Source organism: Haemaphysalis longicornis, unplaced genomic scaffold, assembly GCF_048455015.1.
Source record: "Haemaphysalis longicornis isolate Haplotype H1 unplaced genomic scaffold, Haemaphysalis longicornis Haplotype H1 scaffold_9, whole genome shotgun sequence".
Taxonomy (NCBI): domain Eukaryota; kingdom Metazoa; phylum Arthropoda; class Arachnida; order Ixodida; family Ixodidae; genus Haemaphysalis; species Haemaphysalis longicornis.
In genome coordinates, this window is record NW_027526460.1 from 55675577 (window position 1) to 55696339 (window position 20763).

Here is a 20763-nt window from a genome sequence, read left to right on the forward strand (position 1 = left end):
ACATGCAAAGATTCTATTTTTCTCTTTTTAGAGTTCAAATGTAGATTACTTTGTTGAAATATTTGTACCTGGTAGAGTTTAAGATCAACTAGAAAGATCAATTAGAACAAATTACTTAAGCAAGTGTACGCGCGCCAACGAAACAAACACGTATTGATAACCAACATACCGATAAAACGAGAACCTGCGCTAGCTAGCAGTTTACTGCCAGCGGGTTTGTATTGATTCGGTTGCATGTGGCACTTTTCATATCAATCATAAGAAATTAGGTAGCAATTGCACCGCTAACTGCACAAAAAATTACGTGGTAAGAAATTAGGGCCCTTCCATTTTTGTTTATGCTAGCTTTGAGCGAGGCGGTGGCATTAATGGTTGAGGCAATTTTAAAAAGCCTAATAACCTACTTATCTTCGACTTCCTGTCGTACATTGTGTATTGATCAACGTTTTTCTCGCAATGCGGAGAGCATACGTGGTCAGAAACTCACTTTGGTTGCATTATTTAGCAGTGTGTTATCATTGTGCTAACAACTGTGCCACACAAGCAGTCCTTAATTTTCTTTACTCTCTCAACTGCAGGGATTCCATGATAGTGTGCACTATCTGCAGTGGAACGAGCCTTTTTGCCGGCCTCGTCATTTTTTCTGTACTTGGTCACATGGCTCACCTCCAGGGCAAAGACGTTTCCGACGTCGCACGATCAGGTAAAGGGCACTGCTGTCGCATGTGCTGCGTGATATTGTACCTAAAATAGTGGCCATGTTAAAAGGGGGTGTGCCCCCGCACACCATAGTCCCCATTCGCTGACGCTCGCATACGATGCTTGCACAGACACAAAATGAATTCTCTATTTCTATCTGCGAGCCAATCATTTTGGGGCCCAAAGCCCACTCGTGATTATTGATTCGTTTAATGACTCATGCTCTCACCCGGAACCTTGCCCTTGTTTCAGGTCCTGGATTAGCCTTCCTTGCCTACCCCGAGATGGTGGTGCAGTTGCCCTTTGCACCAGTCTGGGCAGTACTCTTCTTCTTGATGCTAATCGTACTCGGAATCGACAGCCAGTTCTGCACCGTCGAGGCACTCGTCACAGGTCTTGTTGACGAGTTCGCTTCGACGCTGAGGCCCTATCGCCGTCTGTTCACCCTGGGCGTCGTGGTCTTCCAGTTCCTACTCGGTCTACCACTGGTCACTCAGGTACTACACCATAACTGACAATTCTTCACACAGCTATATGCGACAACAAGCTAACGGAAAAACGTATACACTATACAGAATTAAAAAACACTATACGTGCTGCAGCCCTGACAGCTGTTGGTTCAACTTTTATTCACAGCAGCTGTATTTATGACAGAAAATGATGCAAAAATGCGTGTTCGCACTATTTAATGCATAGTCTTCCACTACCACACCTAGTAACTGGGGTGTACCTTAGCATGCTAACTAAAATTGATTCCCTGCCATTTTTGTTCACCTAGAAAAAAACACTGGCATCATTGTTTTGTGCACCTTCTTTTCAGGGAGGCATGTACATCTTCCAGTTGATGGACTTTTTTTCGGCTAGCGGTGTCTCACTACTGACTGTCGTATTCTTCGAGATCGTGGGCTTCGCCTGGATATATGGTAGGTATCTCATACCGCTGAGAACATTTCATGCTCTGTACTGCCCTCAGATCCATGCAACAAAATTTGTCATCGCACTTTACAGGTGCAAAAAGAATCTACGCCAACATCAAGGACATGATAGGCTTTACGCCAAACAAGTACTTCTTCTTCTGCTGGCTATTTGCTGCTCCCTGTGTGATTGTGGTGAGTACCGCTTGATAATTCTAGTAGAACATCTACACAGCCTGTGGAGAGTGAAAATAGCAGCATGGTTAAATGAGGGCGTGCACGTTAGTCCACAACCCATCCTCGTCTAATAGCACTGCCAGGCTTTCAAAGTTTAGAGTCTGACAGTCCGAACTGCCAAACCTGCAAAACCCCACCACAGCAGATAGTGTTAACCGTGGCGCTTTCTGTTCGTGCAAAACTCTTGAGACGGTTTCATTGTGTACAAATGACGCAAAACGGCGTTGGGTTGAAAAACAGTGTTCGTTTGTGTTTTTTTGATGGGTGTGTCTTGTGCGCCTCCCAGCGACAAAGTTTATCAAACTGTTTGTGTAGTTTATAGTAGTGAAGGGACATGCCAATATGTCCCAGCAATTATGCAATACGGTATATATTGCATCCCTAATTGTCTTGTCGCGGACACATGGAAGCTGGTCATCTGCGGCTCTGTCATAAGTTTCTTCTTCTCTGCGCGTTTAGCAGTTTTTATCTTTCCATAAACCTGCTGTAGAAACCGTTCTGTGTCGCTTGCTTCTGCAACGCTATTATGTAACGGACTGCTTACCTGTTCCCTTCTATATTCCTTCACGAAGGTACTATCTGTTCATTTAACTTTTTTTTGACAATTACAGTTTCCCAAACCAATGATTTCGGAAGGTTTGCTAGCCAACAAATTAGAGAACTTCCTTTTTATTGCTGTGTTGCAGGGTATGCTGGTGTTTTACATTGCGGTGCCCGAGCCTGTGACCTACTCAGATCACTACGTTTATCCCTGGTGGGGCGAGATGATCGGCTGGGGCATGGCGCTGGCCTCCATAACATGGATTCCAACCTACGCCATTTACTACCTCTGGAACAGCTCAGGAACGCTTCTCGAGGTAGGTGCACCCATGCAAGACTTTTGTCGTGTTTCGTAACAGCTTAGACGAAATTGTGACGTGCGAGTGTGACACGCCGACTGTGTGCAGAACTTTACATATCGTGTCCCTGACATATTCTCCGCGCTTCCACCTACCTTCGCGTACAGTGCGTATAACCTCGTATTCACATTTTGATGACCGCAAGCTTGTGCACTCGGCCATTAGTTTAAAGTAGGATTACTTACTGGTAATCACCATTTCAATGTCTCCAGGGCTCATTGTTTCCAAGCAATGTTCGACACTCTTCAAAATATGGCGAGTATGCGCAGACAGATGCCGCAGCAGATTTAAAGTTCCACCGCTTTCGCCGAAATTTTGGGGACAAAAGAAAAGGAGTAACCCATATTGCATATCGGCAGTTCTCTGTCTGGTTCCATATCGCTGATGCAAGAGAAGCAAAATACATAATAACAAGCTGCTGCCTGTACAGTGTAAATACCTATCGACTGGAATAAATCACTTGGAGCCATGTGGTAGCTAATGAAGAACTGTAAAGGTGGCCGCCCTTGAACAGTGAACAGAAATATGCCAACGCCATACTTCTTTACAATGGCAGCACTCGATTTATAGCTCGTACAGAAAAGAAATCGGGGTGGATATGTTTTCTTGAGAGGCACCAGTCATGTTTTCTCACAACAGGCTCCTCTAGCCACTAGCACTTGCTAGATAACCGTTACTACCGTTACGCTTTCAGTCCAAGGCAGCGTATCTCGTAAATATTGTCACGGGACAGGACAATACCCGCACCCGCATGGCCCACCACCAAAGACTACAAGGAAGAAGATGGGTGCGGGGCGCAGCGAGCCCGGGCTCGGAATAGCTGCCTGTAAATAGTCGTGTAAATACATCGCTTCATCGTCTCATGGTTCGTGTCATCTGCCGCCACGTTACAATATATTGCTTGATATCAGATCAAAGATAAGGCACTGTGATGGCTATTATGGGGCAGTGCTCATATACGGTGTAGTAATACATCTTAGAGAGGCTGTCGTGGGAAGCATAGTACTTTAGGATGAATCAAAACTACTTTCAGAACGTGAGATTGGACAGTATGTGGTGCAAAAACGACTTTGCCAAATGTACAGCGTATTTCTTACTAGCTGACTGTGAGCCGCCTGTTAATAGTGAAACAACTGTATGTCGTCTAATGTCAATGCGACTATTTTTACCACGCAGCGCATCAAGAAAGGAGTGACACCACAAGTTGTGCCGCGCAAGGCCCAGGAGGGCAGCCCCACTTCGGACGAAAGCCTGGCTCTAGAACCGCCCACCACCATAGTGCGAGTGCTGCTCCAAGAGAAGTCCTGATCACACTCGCCGTACCACCACAACTTGATCTGAACCGTTGTTCAATCGTTTGCGACAACCAAAATCTGCAAAGGCGGGATCGATAATAACCAGTCTGGGGCGAAAATGGACAGCGCATTGTTTCTCTGCCTGTTGGTTCGGCGAGAACACGCTGTCCCTATCATGTCGTTCCCCCTAGTTTTCTTCCCGTCCTGAAAATTCGCCAAAGACGTGCAACAGTTATCAAACCAACAGCAACAAACGCCGGTTCGCGGTCCACGTCAGTGCTTCCGGTGAAGCAGCGCACGACTATTACAAGGGCCATTCTGAGCCTAGGCCATGGCGAAAGGCGTTCGGCTCGCTGGCTAATGTGTAGACAACGTCGGTCAACTGTTGTCAGCAGTTATAGAAAACCCTGTCTTGTGGTTATAGTAGTTCTACGTATTAAGTCGCAAATTTGTGTCATGCTAGAGCCGTAAGTCAAACGGTAGTAGAAAGATCGTGAACGCAGTTGTCTAGCGTAAACCGACGGTCGTTTACCCAACGTAAGATCAGCAAGACTATTGCATGTGGACTGTGATGTAGAAGTGGAAGGAAAGGGCTGTACACGTCTGACTTGGCTTACGTTGGGAGAGCTGGAATGTTCTACTGTATGGTTGCACGTAGTGTAGAGAAGGGCCCACTCAATGCGCAGAAGGCAAGAAAGCAGACTGCGAAGAAAATTCCACTGTCCTGCTTTCTTGGCAGGAACAGGCGCATCTTCTCAGCTCTTACGACTTTCCGTAAGACCTTACACCAGTTTTCTTCTGTTAAAACTGATTCACAGATAAAACTAGTAGCGAAAAAAGCAAAACATTAAATTTATTTTTTTCCACCCTGATAAGGATACAGAACAATGCGTCATTCGATAAGAAGCTATAGCGCACCTTTCAGGCCGTTGAGGAGTTTTGTTTAAAAAGCAATGAAAATTGTTACACAATAAAGACTAAAATATTTCTCTAATTACCCATCCACTCTTCAAGAGCAGTTTTTACTGAGCTCAGCGTTGTGGTTACTGTCGCTTTATTCCGGAAAAACACCTGTGAAGCATGTTTGTTCTTGCCTTTCAATTAACCAAGATTGAAGTTAGCAAATATACATCGCTCTTATACAAGTCGACGGTAATGCTTGTAAATTCGAGTCAACTTAGGTATGTAAAATCAGTTAAAATTAGGCGCTAAACTGTTGTTTTTATGGTGTGCTCTTTGTACTAATGCTTTTGGAGTGCTTCATACTTCCACTAGATAATGTGATACTGTAATGTCGGCATTTAGAACGCGTCAGTAATGAGCAAGAAATTCTCAAGAAAAGTTCTTGAGTTGCAGTAGTTCCTGCAAAATATGCAATTTTCGACATCGCGAAAGAGCAAAGTAAACACATGCCGGGAAAGCATTCAGGACTGTTCTGGTTTATGAGAACTTGGTCCTTGGTCTCCTCGCAAAGTAGCAAAAAGGGGGCTTCATTCCACTTATTTAGTAATAAACATGGTCTAGCAATATGAAAAGAGTTATAGTCGGTTACTAATCATAAAAATATCATTGTGCGTTTTTCCCGTATGTACAAAGGTTTCATGTGTCAAGATCCCATAGGGATGCAGGAACGTCGGGTCCCATCCAATGTTTTATGTTTTATACTCTCGTTTATGTTTACTCACACAGGACATCGGTATGTGAAGAACTGTTTTGTAACTGTGCTCATGCGAAGCATAATTTGTCTGCCATTCCACTGATGCATTTCTGTCCTCATCCAGATATATCCTCGAAACGGGGCAAAAAGTTAATCTAGTGACAAAGAACTCACCTGAATTTTTTTATGTCGCTTCCCGAAGAAAAATATCTGAAAGGCTTGGTGCTACTGACAGCGTTAAACGTTACAAAAGTTGTATTCGTGTCTCTACACATTTGTCGGCATTAAGATTCTGTTACATAAGTTGAAAAGCATGTGAAATATATACAAACTGTTGTGACAGGTTGGCTCACTGCTCAAGTAAAGGAAAGTGTCATGTGATAAACTGTCAGGTTTTGGACAGATGAATGTTAAACTGTGACTTTTAATTGTTGGCATGATTTGTAGTTCATTCAACTGATGTCCTGTAGAGATGTGTAAATAGAAATGTAAATAACGTGCAACTGCATGTAATGCCAAAGTTATCATCGACTTGCATCGTGGGCGCATCTGGGCACGAAAATGCGTGAGAGCAGCAGAAAAATGTTATTTCCTAGAAGAGCACATTTTCCAAGAAGGTTGTAGAGGATAAATGCCCGACAGCTTTTACTTTTCGACAGCACAATTTCTGTAAAAGAGATGTGGGAAAAGAACTCCCTGCAAAAATGTACGAAAATCACGCGATTACTGGCACATTTTGCGACAATTTGCCTGTACTGAGTACCAAATTATCAATATCAAATTGAAATCAAAGCAGGCCAAGGTCATTCAGACATAGTAGTGCATGCTAATCGTCATACGCACAGATGCGCAGAGAAAATACATAACGGCATTACAATAGACAATGATTTAGAAATAGGTATCGAGTAGACAAGTGAATATTGTGCCAAGAAAACGAGCTTTTCTATTCTGTGAGTGAGATGTGTTAACTCACCGATCATCAATGTGTTTGTGGTGAGCATCGGCGCTGGATTGGTTGACTTCCACTCCAGCGAGAGAAATGGCGTATTGTTAGCAGACAATTCAAAGTAAATATATTTTGAAATGAATGTCCCGCGCAAAAAATATATTTCTTCTTAACTCTTTTAGAAAATCTGTCCCTGGAAAAACTGTTTTGTGCAACAGAAAGGAGAACAGTAATACTAATGCACAAAAAGGAGTAGATGATGACACCAATAGCTCAGCTATCCTCACTTTATGCATTGCCCATTTTGTTAAGGGTGCAAGATGTTGCAAATTTCTGGTAGCTGTGTTCAAATTATGTGACTTTTCTTTTTCTGACAATCCTCATTACTTTTTATACTCGTCCATATATTTTTCGAGCATTTCGTAAAACTGCGAGACTTCTCTTCAAAAAATTTTCTTCGATCTACGTCCACAGAGTTCGCTTCCTTCGGCCGCCACTGGACCGAAACTCGGGGAATCAGCTTTTCAAAAAAGCGTAAACATCAAAGTTATACCTTGAACATGTTGAAATCGTAGCCGGCACCCGAAGGGAGAACAACTTTCTGTTGGGAAGAATACCAGACAAGATGTCATGTTCTAAGTGCTTACAGGTGACGTGGTTACTTCACAAACGTTCTTTTACCCTTGATGAAGTTTTTTCAAGAGAAGTCTTAAATATGCTCGCTTCGGCTAACTGCACGTTTTAAGGGAAAGTGTATATAAAGAATCTGTACAGATGTCGTACTTGTACCTGTTTTGTTTTCTAAGTGGTTGTACTACATAGGGACAGTGCCTTGGATGTAAGCGACGTAGGCGAGAAAAATAGCAAAGATAACGTTGAAGTATTTTGGTAAGAAGATTAACTCTAAACAAATTTGTATTGCTTGTTCGGCTGGTCGCTGACATGTGAACGGTGCTGATAGCGCTGCTTTGCTGGTGGAATGACCGGTAATATTAACCCAGCAGCTTCATACTTCAAAAAAGCCTCAAAGCGGATGGTGCAAAAGTTCATTAGTACTGCAATTCACCACGTAAGCTCCAGCTTATCGCACAAAAGTGTTTGTGTCAGTGATACGCCTGTTTTTTTAACTTCACCACGAATGTGCATAAAATAAAACCGAGTTTTTTAGGTGCCAGACCAGTAGATACACGCGTTCAAATTTTATGACATGCGGGGCAGTGATAAACTTCGCACCTGTCGCAAAATTTTAGTTGTTTGTATCATCTGCTAAAGTGTTGTAACAGTATGTGTACATTGTATAAGAATGTTCTGGTCATCAAATTCAAACGCACACGTTACTACTGCGCTAAGGAGTAATTTTGAGCCTCATTGTAAGGTATATAGCTGAAACAAAACGTTTCTGTGAATTTCTGTTATCAAGCTAAATCGTTCTCAAAATTCACGGCATCCCAGCTTAAAGAGCAGCCATTCGCCAGTTTTGAGGCTCATCCTGGGTAATTTTGCGGCTGTTAAAAACAAATTCTCATGGGTAGAAACTAAAATAAAAGATTTTGGAAACGTAAACGTCCATGCATTTTAGTGAGAACGACAGATCGGAAGTGATTGTTATGACACGCCGAAACGTTTTTGATGTGCCACAAACTCTCATACCAAGGTATGACTTCTCATCGGTATGTTTGTCGGCTGCGTAAAATAGGTTAAATAGAGTGGAACGTTAAGTGACACCGCTAACAAGTAAGCTCTATTTTATGCAATTCAAAAGAAATATCAACACACCTGTTAATGACGAACACGTGTACGTTGAACGAACAGTCGATGCACCCATAGCCTATGTATACATGCCCGCACCACTTACCTTGCATAGTGACGTTTTAGGCTGATCAGATACATGTGGCAACATTCGAATTCTACCAAGTTATTCAACGCAATGTCTTTGCTTTCACGGAATGCTGCTCCTCAAAGAAGCCGTTTCGTTTGCACTGTCTGTATTTTCAGCCCCAAGGCATTGTGCACGTCCTGTGTAGACAGACCATTGTGTAGAAATAAAAATTTACATATTTAATTTGTCGTCTTCTCGTTAATTGAATGTACGAAGCGATGTATGGCGGTCTTGTTACAAGAGTGCAATTAAGGAACTCTATATTTTGTGCAAAATGAACTGTCTATGCCACGTGCTGCTGCATGATTTGCTTCAAATCCTTTTTGCACCTATACGGTATCAGGAAATATTACGGCCAAGGTAGCACTGACAGCTTCCAGGTATAAAAATGGCCACACCTCAGATGAATGCTTAGTTATTGCTTCAGTTTCTCGTTTATTCTATTTATCATCCTCACTAGGCGTTGGGCCGTGTCTACCGCTGAGAAACGACGACCTTAGTCTGAGCCTCCTACATGCACAGGCGGATATCCGCGTACATCGAAAACTCCCGCAGCCGACCCCACCAGAGCCTTCGTCGACCAAAACAATACTCTCTTCATCTTGACTAAAACAGACACCCACTATGGCTCCATGGGCTCTGCACTGCTATTTTGTTTTACACCATAAGATCACAACCACTCTTCCATGATGCGATTCCCCACTGCATACACCTAATATAACCTTATAACACGCCCCTTTGGTGCACACACGGCAATCCTGTAGAAGAATGAACCATCATGCAACTTGGCAGTTAAACTTCAAGAAGGTGATGGATGGGTAGCCGATGCTCGAAATCAATGCGATGATCGAAGCGACGACTCTCTGGCTCGTTGGCCGGTGGCACATAGCCGACGACAGTCTACTCCAAGTAAACTTAAAATGTACAATATGTACAAGGCTTTATTTACACTACGTATTTACAACTCATGGCTCGTGATTGCAAACAAGAGGTCGGGCAAGGCCTGCGTCGAGCGGGGCTCGCCGCTCTCCACCTCTACTCCTCTCTCCGTCCGTCCTTCTCAAAACATCAAACTCTTCGGTTTTACCACTAAAACCACGCCCACAAAAGGGACGTCACAACTTGCGAGTGAGGATGGCTCATTGAATAGCCCACACTAGGCCCCTGATTGGCCACCGAGACAAACAAAGCTAGGTGAGTTCAAAATACTCACGTGACCCACCTATCTCTCTCGTACAGAAACCCAAAGGTATTCCGCAAAACACAAATATAACAGAAATGAAAACCAACCAACATAAAGCAGACCTAACTACAGGAATCGGCTCTTGGGCGACACGTCTTAAAGTATTGTCATACCGTGCACGCCTATGTTGGTGCTCCGCGCCGCCGGAATTCCTTTCCTTTGATAACACGTGGAGCGCCTAACAAAGCCTGGCCGTCTACCCAACGACGCATCCCATCCACCAAGTCGCCAGGCTCAGACGCGTGACGAACTGAGACTTCACCCAGTAACTTTCAGCAGTGCAACTGTCCCAGACTGGACATCTGGTGACCAAGGTTTGACCCCTTGACCGACCTTCAGCTCCCGTCCGGTTCGGGGATTCTCGTGGCGGTAATCGCGGTAGTTAAAATATCAACTACCGCGATTATCCAAATATCCACCGGCTTCTCAGAAGAACGCAAGGAAATCCTGCTTTGGAAAGCTGACATCGCTTTCAGCTATTATGGAGTGGCCGACGCGTTTGCATGCATCGTCTCCGGACCCGCTTGTCGGGTGTGTTACATTTTGTTCATCGGATGAGCACTCAGAAGACCTGGGAGTCATGGTTTTCAGGGGAGATTTGCTAATTCCATTTTTTGTGCCGGGGTGGGAGGATGTTATATTTTTGCGGTGGACGTAGGGCAATTACCCCAATGAAAAAGAGGACGTCTGATCGTGCAGCGTTCGAGTGAAGAGAAAGAAGGAAGACGAGCATGATCGGAAACGATGAGCAGTCATAGAGATGTAATGTAAATAGAGTTATTGGTTTCTTTACGGTGGCTTCGGACTCCTTTCTTCATCAGGGTGGACACAAAAGCGCGGCGAATAACAAAAGCCTCCGCGGATTCTCCTTACGCCTCTCGCGCCTAGCTCAGCTCGGCCGGCGGGGAAACAAACACAATACATGTAAACAAGCTAACCCCAGCGGAAGATATCTAGTTGCCGGGCGGTTTTAATTATTAAGTGAGGGGCCCGAACTTAACACTGGCCTACATGCATAAACTAGTTCTCTCTCAAATGCGTCCGCTACCAACTGGAATAGAACATGACGGTATTCAAAACTATATCGCACATCAATCGGCCTGCGCCTTTCGGCTAGTCCCCAGGCCGGAAGATTGATCCACATTTCTGGAATTCAACTCCCAAATCATGCTAAATGTCAACCATAATTATATCACACAGATCATACCTACGCTCATCACGTAACCCGATTATCCTCTGGCATTCATGAGCCCAAATTCTCCTAGGTCATGAGTGACGCTAAGTCTTTTTGTGTGCTACGTACGCTAAAATATGACCGAAATCGCCGATTCGGTCCATTGCTTCCTGAAATGCACCTACTCTTCCCTCGCTATCCGATTTTATGCAGCTAAGGACCAGCTCTAAGACTACACTTTTCAACAACCTCCAAGAGCGCAACGCTTAAACAAAGGCTCAGTTATACTTGCTCATCAACTGTGCAGTCAGTAATCCCCATGGTAACACCAAGGATCATGTTCAGAGTTTCCTCTTGGCAAGCATATCAGCCGCACAGAGGTTCAGATGCAAAGAACTGCCAAATTTCGTACCAGCAAAACAACCGGACGAGGCGAAGGACGAGGCTGCTAGTCGAAATGTATGACTGTCTTCCCCCGTCATCCCTTGCACCGATTAGGTAAGCGATAGAGCGGATGTGTAATTCCTTGAAAGGTCCGTTATTACCAAAGGTATTACCACCTAGCTGCAAGGTATGCTTTATTTCTACCTACTTCCTTTACTCCTCTTCTTCTTTCCCAACATGAGGCGTTCGACCTCTTCTATCTGAATAAAGTCATTCATTCACTCATTTCTAGAAACCCACGCAACACCCAACGTAAAAGACTGAGAGACACGAAGGTATTTCGAACAATTCCCCCGCTAATTCAACTTCGGGCGTACGCACGCCATGCCTGCAGATGTCCAAAGCCCTATAAAGACAGACTCGTACAAAGCCAACAACATAGGTAACGCCACCGTCAGGCATATATATTTCGAATGACCACCTAAACCTCCCAAAAATCTCCCAGTTCAGCTTTTTAATCCAGTTCAACGACTCTTTAAGAAGTTTTGAGATTTGCCTATCCGCCAACCCCGAAACTTCCCTAGGAGTAGTTGGGGGGTTGCGCTTGAGCGTATTACGGAGACCGACAACACACACACACATAGAAAACGTACACTTTCCCCTGAAGACGGCACTCTTGCAATTTGTTTTATTCTAAATAAGCAAAGCATATAGGCGGAGGAACAAAAACAACTAAAGCGAAAAGTGGGAAAGGAAAAGAGGCAACGTTACAAAAAATGCTATCGTGAGTCTAGGCAGTGGCACGGTCTGCAGTTACGAAGATTTCTCCCAAAACTGCACCTCGCCTGTAGTGAGTGAATGCGAAAGAGGGGGAGGTCACTCAGGGAGCTCCACTCCCATTATATTTAAGGAGAATGTACTCCACTCCCATCTGTTTACATTTTACATTCTTTTAGATCCATTCTGACGGTACCCGTGCGAAATGGCACCCTTTAATCTGTACCTCTACCCTTCCCGCCTACCCCGACGATTCTCCGTTCCCTTGATGTCCTCCTTGGAATGACGATGGGCGAGGACAGAGCGAAATTATGTTCCAACGTGGATGAAGTCCCGAAACATCCGGTACGATGCGGAAAGCTAATAAACGTGGTGACAGGCAGCGCCTCGCACCTAAACCGACCAATAAGGTAGAAAACAACCTTTTGTTACGTGCAGTCTTTGCCAAAATTTTCTAGGCCAAGTCAAAAATGCGTAGTCCAAAAAATTCAAAGTACAAGCTTACCCCTCGAGCGAGAATGAAACGTTTTATGCCAGAAAGCTGGCGAGAACGCGTTTCTTTCTTCCTGTGATGAAATATTCTGGGCACAGTTCAGCGTTAAGCTGTTGCTTTGAATTCTTTGTGACCAATAACATTTAGCGTGGCCAAGAAAATTTTGACAAAAACTTTACATACATTGCCTAAAACAATTCTGAGAGAACATTTTTAACATCGAAATTCGAGGGCACCTGAGCACTTCTTACGAGTTGTGAATGCGAAAGCATTAAGTACGATTGAACGCCGCCAACCACCCTCGGGAAGCGTAATGTCCCCGCCCATACAACATCAGAGCGGTATTCCGGCCGCCGACCGCGTGCGTTCTAATGCCATTTCGGACAGGTAGCGCGGGGCCGGTGCTTGTTCGTCCTAAACATGGCAACACAAGCAGACGTCACCGTTTTGTCCGAGACGCAAAACTATCTCTAAGGGATTACCGCCGTCAACGGAGGAGAGAAATGAAATTTGCTCATACCGTTCGCCTAAATTCTGCGGTGCGTGTACTAAAACGGTTTGCTGGTCGTCCACCTCCACCGAGTGGGATGACCCCTAATTTTACTGTTGAAGCTTGAAATGACTGACATGAACGTGCAATGTTTGATCTAAATGCCATACAGTAAAACTCATCCGTACGGCCCTACATTCACGTTCGCGGGTCTATGGGTAGGCTGCGGGCGACTCGTTCGGGTGAAGATAGGAGGTTATGCGGGCACGCAATCGTGAGCATAATCGTGATCGTGCTCTTGAGCCTGGTCGTAAGCTTCTTGCGGGCCCCGAAGTTCGCCAGGCGGAAGTGGAGGCCAACAAGCGACAAAAGGCCTCAGTTGCTCTGGATTGCATGTTTACCATCAAGCTTCGCGTGTTTTACTTTTTCGTTCAGGAAAAGGACGAGTCAGTTTTTTGCTTCTTTGTTTTGTTGCCTTCCACGGAGGGGCTCGCGAGTAACCGTGTAGCGTTCATTCTCTTCGCTTCCACCTCTTCTTTTCGAAGTTTTTCTTTTTTGCTGTCCGGGGGCGCGTGCACGAGGGGTAGCGTCGCGTTCATTCTGGCTGTGGTGGTTGTGGTAAAACGTTTATTGAGCCAAAAGGAAGGGGTAGAAGGGCGTGGTTAGCCTCCTAAGTCCAGGAGGCCTCTTGTCCGGGCTTCCTCCAGTGCGCGCCGCACCAGGGCGTGCTGGTGCTCCGGTGCGGAGCTGGTCAGCTCGCACTCCCAGTCCCACTGCTCAGGGGAAGGCGAGGGATGGGGGGGGGGGGGGGGGGGGGGGGGCAGGAGAAGACGAGGTGGTAGGTGTTGAGAGGGATGTGACAATGCGGTCAGTCGGGTGGGACGAGAGAAAGGGAAATGTGCGATAGGATGATGTGGTTAGAGTAGGTTTCGGTCTGAAGTCGGCGGAGGATGTAGGCTTGATGGGCGGTGGGGGAAGGGGGGGGAGGGGAGGGGGGTATCGCCGTCGGGAGTTGGTGTAGTGGGAGAGGATGGAGTTGTACATAGGGTCGAGAGGTGTCAGGGCTCCCGGGTCGGGTGTTGGGGGAATTGCTTGGTTGAGGCGAGGCGAGGAAAGTGCCCGTATAATGAGTGCGCGGGCTGTGGCATGGGACGCCTCATTTCCTGCCAGGCCGGAGTGGCCGGGGGTCCCGACAATGGAGAGGTCAATGTGTTCAGGGAGGCGTTGAAGGAGGTGAATGGCTGCTGGCCGCTTCCACCTTTCTTCTTTAATTTCCTTTCTTCTTCAACCTCATTTCTTTACGAGGAGATGCACAAAATACCCGACCAATGAAATGCTATAGCTTTAAAATCTCACTATGTTTGGTTGGTTGGTTAGTTGGTAACCTCCGATCATAGCGCATACCCACGCGGGGGATTGGCCAAGAAACTGCTCGCAAAGATTATGTTGTGATTTTAGAAACAGAAGAAAGAGAGAAATGAAGAAAGGAAGAAGAAACTGACGGTCTTCTACTCTCTTTTGTCTTTTCTAAGGAAATTGTTAACCGTCAGCCGCCAGCTCGCTCGGCGGAAGTTAACTGGCTCGGGTGCATACGTTCGCCGCCAGGTGGCATAACGACCGCCTGCTGCGAGGAGCGAGCGCACGCGATGCCACATCTCGCGATACAGCCCCGCGCACCGCCTACGGTTCAATTATCTCCCCTGAACAGCATCTTCGGCCGCTCCAGAACGGCTAGGAGCAAGGGAAATCGGAGGACCTCTCAAAATGGCCTTGACCGAGCCAACCGCCCGCGCCAGGTCCCGCTCCACGCCTCGGTCCATGACACCGATCCGTGGCACCGCAGCCAGGAACCGCAAGGGCGGAGCCGTCACTAAGAGCCGCGATGAGAAGGCCACGACGTCCAGGTGAAGTCAACCGGAGGAGGCTCTCCCCATGCCAACCGCAAGGGGCGCAAGTCCACTACCAAGCGTTCGCGCTCGGCTTCCCGGAGCAGGAGCCGCTCGCACGTAAAAGGCGCGGCCTTGAAGACTGCTACCAGCGAGGGTGGCAAAAATGCCAAGCCCCGGTCCAAAGCCCCGGTCCAGGTCGCGCTCAGATGCTCCAAGGAAGTTGGCAGAAAAGCCAAAGGCGGCCAGCGACAAAGGAAGGGCCCGTCGTTGGAAGCGGAAGATTACGGGACGCAGCCGACTTCGCAAACGCTCAAAGCGAAGAAAGCGACCGCCACCCGCCCAAGGAAACACTGTAGAAGCCCACGGCGAAGCAGCGGCGAAGCTGAAGCCTCGCAAATCGTGCAAGAAGACTCCGAGCAAGGGGAGCGTTGAGGAGCGACCTCCTGGCACTAGCGATGGAGCAGGATTTCGGGTAATCTTTTTAAGGTAAGAAAAAACTCGTGATGTTGTTCTGCAATGCTCCGGTCAGTTTTACTTATGTATCGTTCGTAGGTTTGTTCAAAACGGCGAAGCAGTCAGCACCGAGTCGCCTAAATGTTGCCTCAACTATTTCTGCTTACTATTCACGCGCAGTTCTCTGCCGCTAATAAGACGTAAAAATCTGGTGTTCTTTTATTTCCCTTCAAATAGCCGTTTATGCCAAGTTAATAGCATATTTCGCTCCGTTCAAAGGATAAGTAGGCGGTCATCAGTATCCTGGGTGTGCTTTGTTACAGGGATGCTGAAGAGAGTTGCAGGTCGCCTAGTTACCTTATCAAATGAACGCGTAGAACACGTCCAGTATGACCTTTTTCCGGCCAGTTTACGTGCTCTGTTAATGATAAGGGCATTGCAAAGTGTGCTTTCTCTGGCACGGCCGTCCGCGCCAAATTGGTGACGTCGGCTATGACGACATGCTGGCAAGTCCGCAGAGCTGGATTTGTTGGATTTCTAGAATGTTAAACATGTACAACCTGCGCTGAACAAACAAAAATTAGATATTAACCATTAAACGGGGGGAAATAACGTCGCTGCCTGCGCACAGGGCTTTTTGTTATGCCTCCCATTACAGAAAAGTAATGAGCGCGTTAATTAGTAAAGAAACTTCACCATCCCTCCCCAGAAAGCTGATAGAAGCACAAAAGCTTTCTCACACCAAAAAGTCCGTCCAACCATCGCTGAAAGTGCGTCCAATCGATCGTCAAAAACCTTCAAAGACCCAAATCGCAAACTAAGAACGAACCCATGCGACGATTTTTCGCGCTGTAAGTACTAAGCGCACCTACGAACGATCTAAATGTATACACCGATACGTGGTTTATAAAATAAAGGTATACTATTGTACTCCTTCTTTATGATGGATGTCTGTATTGCCTTACCTTGAAGCGTTCCTTTTTTGCGATTTTCACGTAGCTGTTCGACACAATCGAAGCCCAGTTTTACGCACACGCAGTGTGTACAGCGATCTTATCAAAGCTTTTGGGTAGACCTACCGGTTTATGAGAAAATGCATTAGTTTTTTTATACGACGCAGTCGGTTCCACTTAAAAAGCTTTAGCTTTAATACAGTCCTGCGTGAGTTGATTTACTGTGATTTTTAACGGGCAGTAGACGCTTCATGGTTGCTGTCACTTTTATCGCTATCAATTATTCACCGCCCCTCACATCACAGCTCCTATCGCGGTGGTTTGGCAATAGCCGATTTCTGAGCCCACCCAAAATCGCACAAGCCCGGCTGTGGTACATACTCTGACGTTTCCGCTCTGCTGAAAGCCCTGATTTTCCGTCTACCCGTTTGCATCACTTGAATTGTACTAAGGTTCTCAACTAAAAAAACTGCCGTCTATCTGCTTGACCCTCTGCTCATGACGTCGAAAGATGTCAAGATTTAATCCGCTTTCAGGAACCGTATCTATTCATAGTTCTTTCCGATGTAGTATAGTTTGCTCGTCGATGTCAGTTTGTGATTCAGGTTTAGTTAACTCAAATTAAGATTTAAAACACAAAAATATCCAGAGGAAAGGTATGGTCATATCACCCGAAAAATGAGTGACAAAGCACAGCCACAAAGTAACGCGACATAGTATCTTGTCACTAACCATGATTTATAGATATCCTTTATCTGTCATCGCTGAAATTTCCATTTTACGTCTCCGCGGAGATAGGAGGAGAAGAAGAAAAAAAAGGGTAAGACCTTGGCAGAGGACTTCGTGGACTCCAGAGGACGTGAGCATGCCTCGGCGTCGTCCTGCAGGACGACGCCGAGGCTCGCTAACTGAGTAGCTAACCACCACGGTGGTTAGCTACCACTCAGCCGAAACGTGAGCTCGCCGTTGCCGACTTGCGAGTCTCATGACCTTCGAGTGAAATCACGAGGCAACATAGGTTGTAAATACCCCTCTCGACCTTCAAAGGGACAGCAGCACGAAATGAGTCTCTTCTAATGCAGCATCAACCGACATGCAACTTTGGGTGCTACGCAATAACAAATGCGCCGTGGATGGCTCCTGAGCAGGCTCCGGAGAGCACCGTCAACGTTTGATCCCGATGCTTTGGCCCACCATTCACGTTTTCGTAAGGAATAAAGTTCTACACTGGCCCGTATCCACCTTTTTCTCTTGACTAAGTGGGAGTGGCCGACATCTGTGGCTTCCTCCAGAGTAGCTAGCTCACTTTGAGCCAATCTATGGGCCAGAATGTGGTGGTGGCTTAAGCTAACGCATTTTGACGCCAGTCGCCGTAGCATCGATTGAACTGACAAGCTCCAATATACTTTGTAGCCTGCATCGCTTTGTTTGAACATGCGCTATATGTCATCAAGCAGTTTCTGCCCAGAAAGACCGATGTTCTTCAACTTTTATATGGACGAGGGAAAGAGACAATAAATGTTTATTTTTGAAGCAGATACTCATGGTGTGGGCCTAGCCCCATGAAAGGCATGTTCGGCATTCCTTGGCTTCGACTGGCTGTCCTGCTTGGGGTCACCAGGCTGAGCTCGGTATCCGGACCCTGGCTGGACAAGGAAGCCCTGAAGTTCAGAAAGGAGGCTTTGGGGAGCGGGGAGAAACCTGGATGACGTTGGCATACCCATACTATACCGTATAGCGAGCCAGGCTGGGAACAGTAAGCACAAGGGGAAGGGTGTTGGGTGTGAAAGATAAGGTCTGGGCGGAGGGGATGGGGATAGGTGTTCGTCTGGAGTCGCAGCCAAGATGTCGCTTTCTTCGGGATGGGCCCTTATCTGGCGGCTGGAGGCAGCAGCGAGGGTGACGTTAATGCGCGAGCATCTCTGCGAACCCACTCAGCGGGTGGGGTTGATTCTGTGGGGAAAAATGCTGGCCATCGTCAGTAAGGGCTCGCTGCGGAGGACTACGTGTCCAGGTGCCCAGACGACGTGGACATGGGGGGTCGAGTTGTAGGCGCTTTCACTTGGCAGGCGCTATTTATTACGGGCTGCTAACAACTTGTACACCCAATCTCATAGCTTCAGCTATGGACCTGCAATAGTGACCCATCACCACAATTCTCATCCACATCATCTTTATTCTCGGGAAGTCTTCAAGGGGCGAATTTTCCAAAAGAGCTCCGATTTTGAAATGACGTGGTATTCGCACTCACATGCATGTATTCATCGGTTCGGGACAATCAACAGTTCAAGCTAGAGACTATTCTAGGACAAAGACCCCTACAATCGACTTCGCAGAAGGCAACAAAAGCCCTTCTGCGTTTTATGAAGGACACAGGTTTAGCTGAGAGACTCTAGTGCCCACGAAGGGACTAAAGTGTGTGCGCGACCCCGCTCCTATCCCCCCTTTTTCGCCTGACATCTTTTATCCCCTGAACACCCCTTCCCCAGTGCCGAGTAGCAATCCGGGCTCTAAGCCTGGATAACCTCTCGGCCTTTCCTTTCGCTTTTCTCCTCCTCCTCCTCGGTTCGGGAGTACCGTGGAACTTCAGAAATCCCACTTTACTCTACTTACTTTATTAGAGCTATTACACAGGTTAATTCAGCATGTATCTATATTCGCAGATTTAAAACGTTACAGAGTCGGTGCTTTTCACGAACTGTCTTTGCAGCGAAGCTTTTTATGGACAGGATGCGGGAAACGACTACGCATCTCTGCATAGTCCTTTCCTCAGTTCCATTCTACAGGCTGATTTTATAGTGCTATGAGGTGCGCGTGTTAACCCAAAAAAGCCACCCCGTTTCTTCGGTCAATCCATCACGTGGGTATTTGCCGTCAGTGAAGGAGCAACAACAACAAAAGTACCCACTTCGCGGGTGTGGTTGATTCTTCGCACGGGCTATTCTGTGGAGCAGACGACATAATAACGTTCAGCTTTATAATGTGGTTCAGAACACAGCGTTATGTTCTGTTTTGAGCTACTGCCAAGAGGGCTGAGCTCGACGGCTCCCGTGGAGCAGAGCAAGAGTGTTGGGTTTTGGCGCTAGCGCCTTGGGCTCGCCTTCCAGGTGTTATGTGTTTTTTAAATGCAGAGCATTTCAGTAACTCACGATGTCACCCGCGTTGGCGTCCGTAGTCCGCACCGCACCCCTCCCTACTATATAAAAAAAAGAAATACTATCCGGCGCCAGGTTTCGATCCCTCGACCCTGCGGGCGGAACGCAATGTACGTTGTTTTCTAACCACTTCGCCAGAAAGCCAACACAGAATTGGAGGCAACGGACGCGCCTTATATCCTTGACTCATTCAAATTACTGCTGACGAGCGCTCTCTCGTCAGCAGTTGCCACAAGTGCAACAGCATTAACGTAACGCAAACTACTTAACGTCGTGCGCCCCCGGAAATGCTCTGCATTTGATCGTGCCCCTCGCGAGGGGGATGTTTCAATGCGTCTTCCTACTGGCCAGTACACTTGTTAGTTGCTTTTACGTGTTGTAATTAGGTCCATTTGAATTATGTGCATTATGTATATAAATAAGTCTCAATAGGTATCTTTTAGGTTGCTTTAGACTAATAAGGATCAACTTTACCATGGTACGTACGGTCCACAGAATAAACCTAGACATTACCTTGTGGTCTGGCCCACAGAATAATGCTGCACAATATCTTGAGTTCATGATCATCATCGTCCACTGGTCAACAGAATAGGCACTACCTTGATTATTTGGGGAGAGAGATCGGCCATCGTTGGAAAGCGGTCGGTGCCGGGGGCGCCTCCGTGTCCAGGTGCCCAGGCGATGCGGATGTCGGGGTTTCGAAAAGTTGTAGGCAGTTTCACTTGGCAGGCGCGTTGCATTACGGCATGCTAACTGCTTTTACATTTAATCTTATAGCTCCCGCTAAAAATCTGCGGTAGTGGCCCATCACCACAGTTGTCATCGTCATCATCAACATCTTTATTTTCGCTTGGTCGATCTTCAACGGGCGAATTTTCCAAAAGAACGGCTGTCATTTTGAAATGACGAGGTATTTGCACGCAGATGCATGTAATCGTCGGTTAAGGAGCCCTAGGGGACTAGAAATTACACAGCCCGGCTCCCTTTTTTGGGACAAAACAATACACAAAACGAAGAGCACAGTGGGCGCCTGTTTAGGGGATCACGAAGATAAAACACAACCTTGTTCGATTTGAGAGGAATTGCCCCTTCTATTTCCGTCATAATGTCACGGGACACTTAGGCGGCCAATGCCCCATCATGGCTCATCACAGAAGATGACGAGGACGACGAAGAAGTGGCGAAGTCGCAGCGCGCGCTGTTACGGCCACATTGCAAATTCTGTA

The 20763-nt window shown here is 46.6% G+C and overlaps 1 protein-coding gene across 1 annotated transcript in view; it reads left to right on the forward strand.

Annotated features, from left to right (window-relative positions):
• LOC144151447 (sodium- and chloride-dependent GABA transporter 1-like) overlaps positions 1–8709 on the forward strand; it is a 43794-nt gene extending 35085 nt beyond the window's left edge. The window contains exons 7-12 of the mRNA XM_077682499.1: positions 579–703; positions 952–1196; positions 1520–1622; positions 1708–1808; positions 2537–2707; positions 3926–8709. Of these exons, the coding sequence (XP_077538625.1) occupies positions 579–703; positions 952–1196; positions 1520–1622; positions 1708–1808; positions 2537–2707; positions 3926–4057 (877 nt within the window). The 3' untranslated portion in view covers positions 4058–8709. The remainder of the gene's footprint in view (positions 1–578; positions 704–951; positions 1197–1519; positions 1623–1707; positions 1809–2536; positions 2708–3925) is intronic.
• Positions 8710–20763: the final 12054 nt, after the last annotated feature.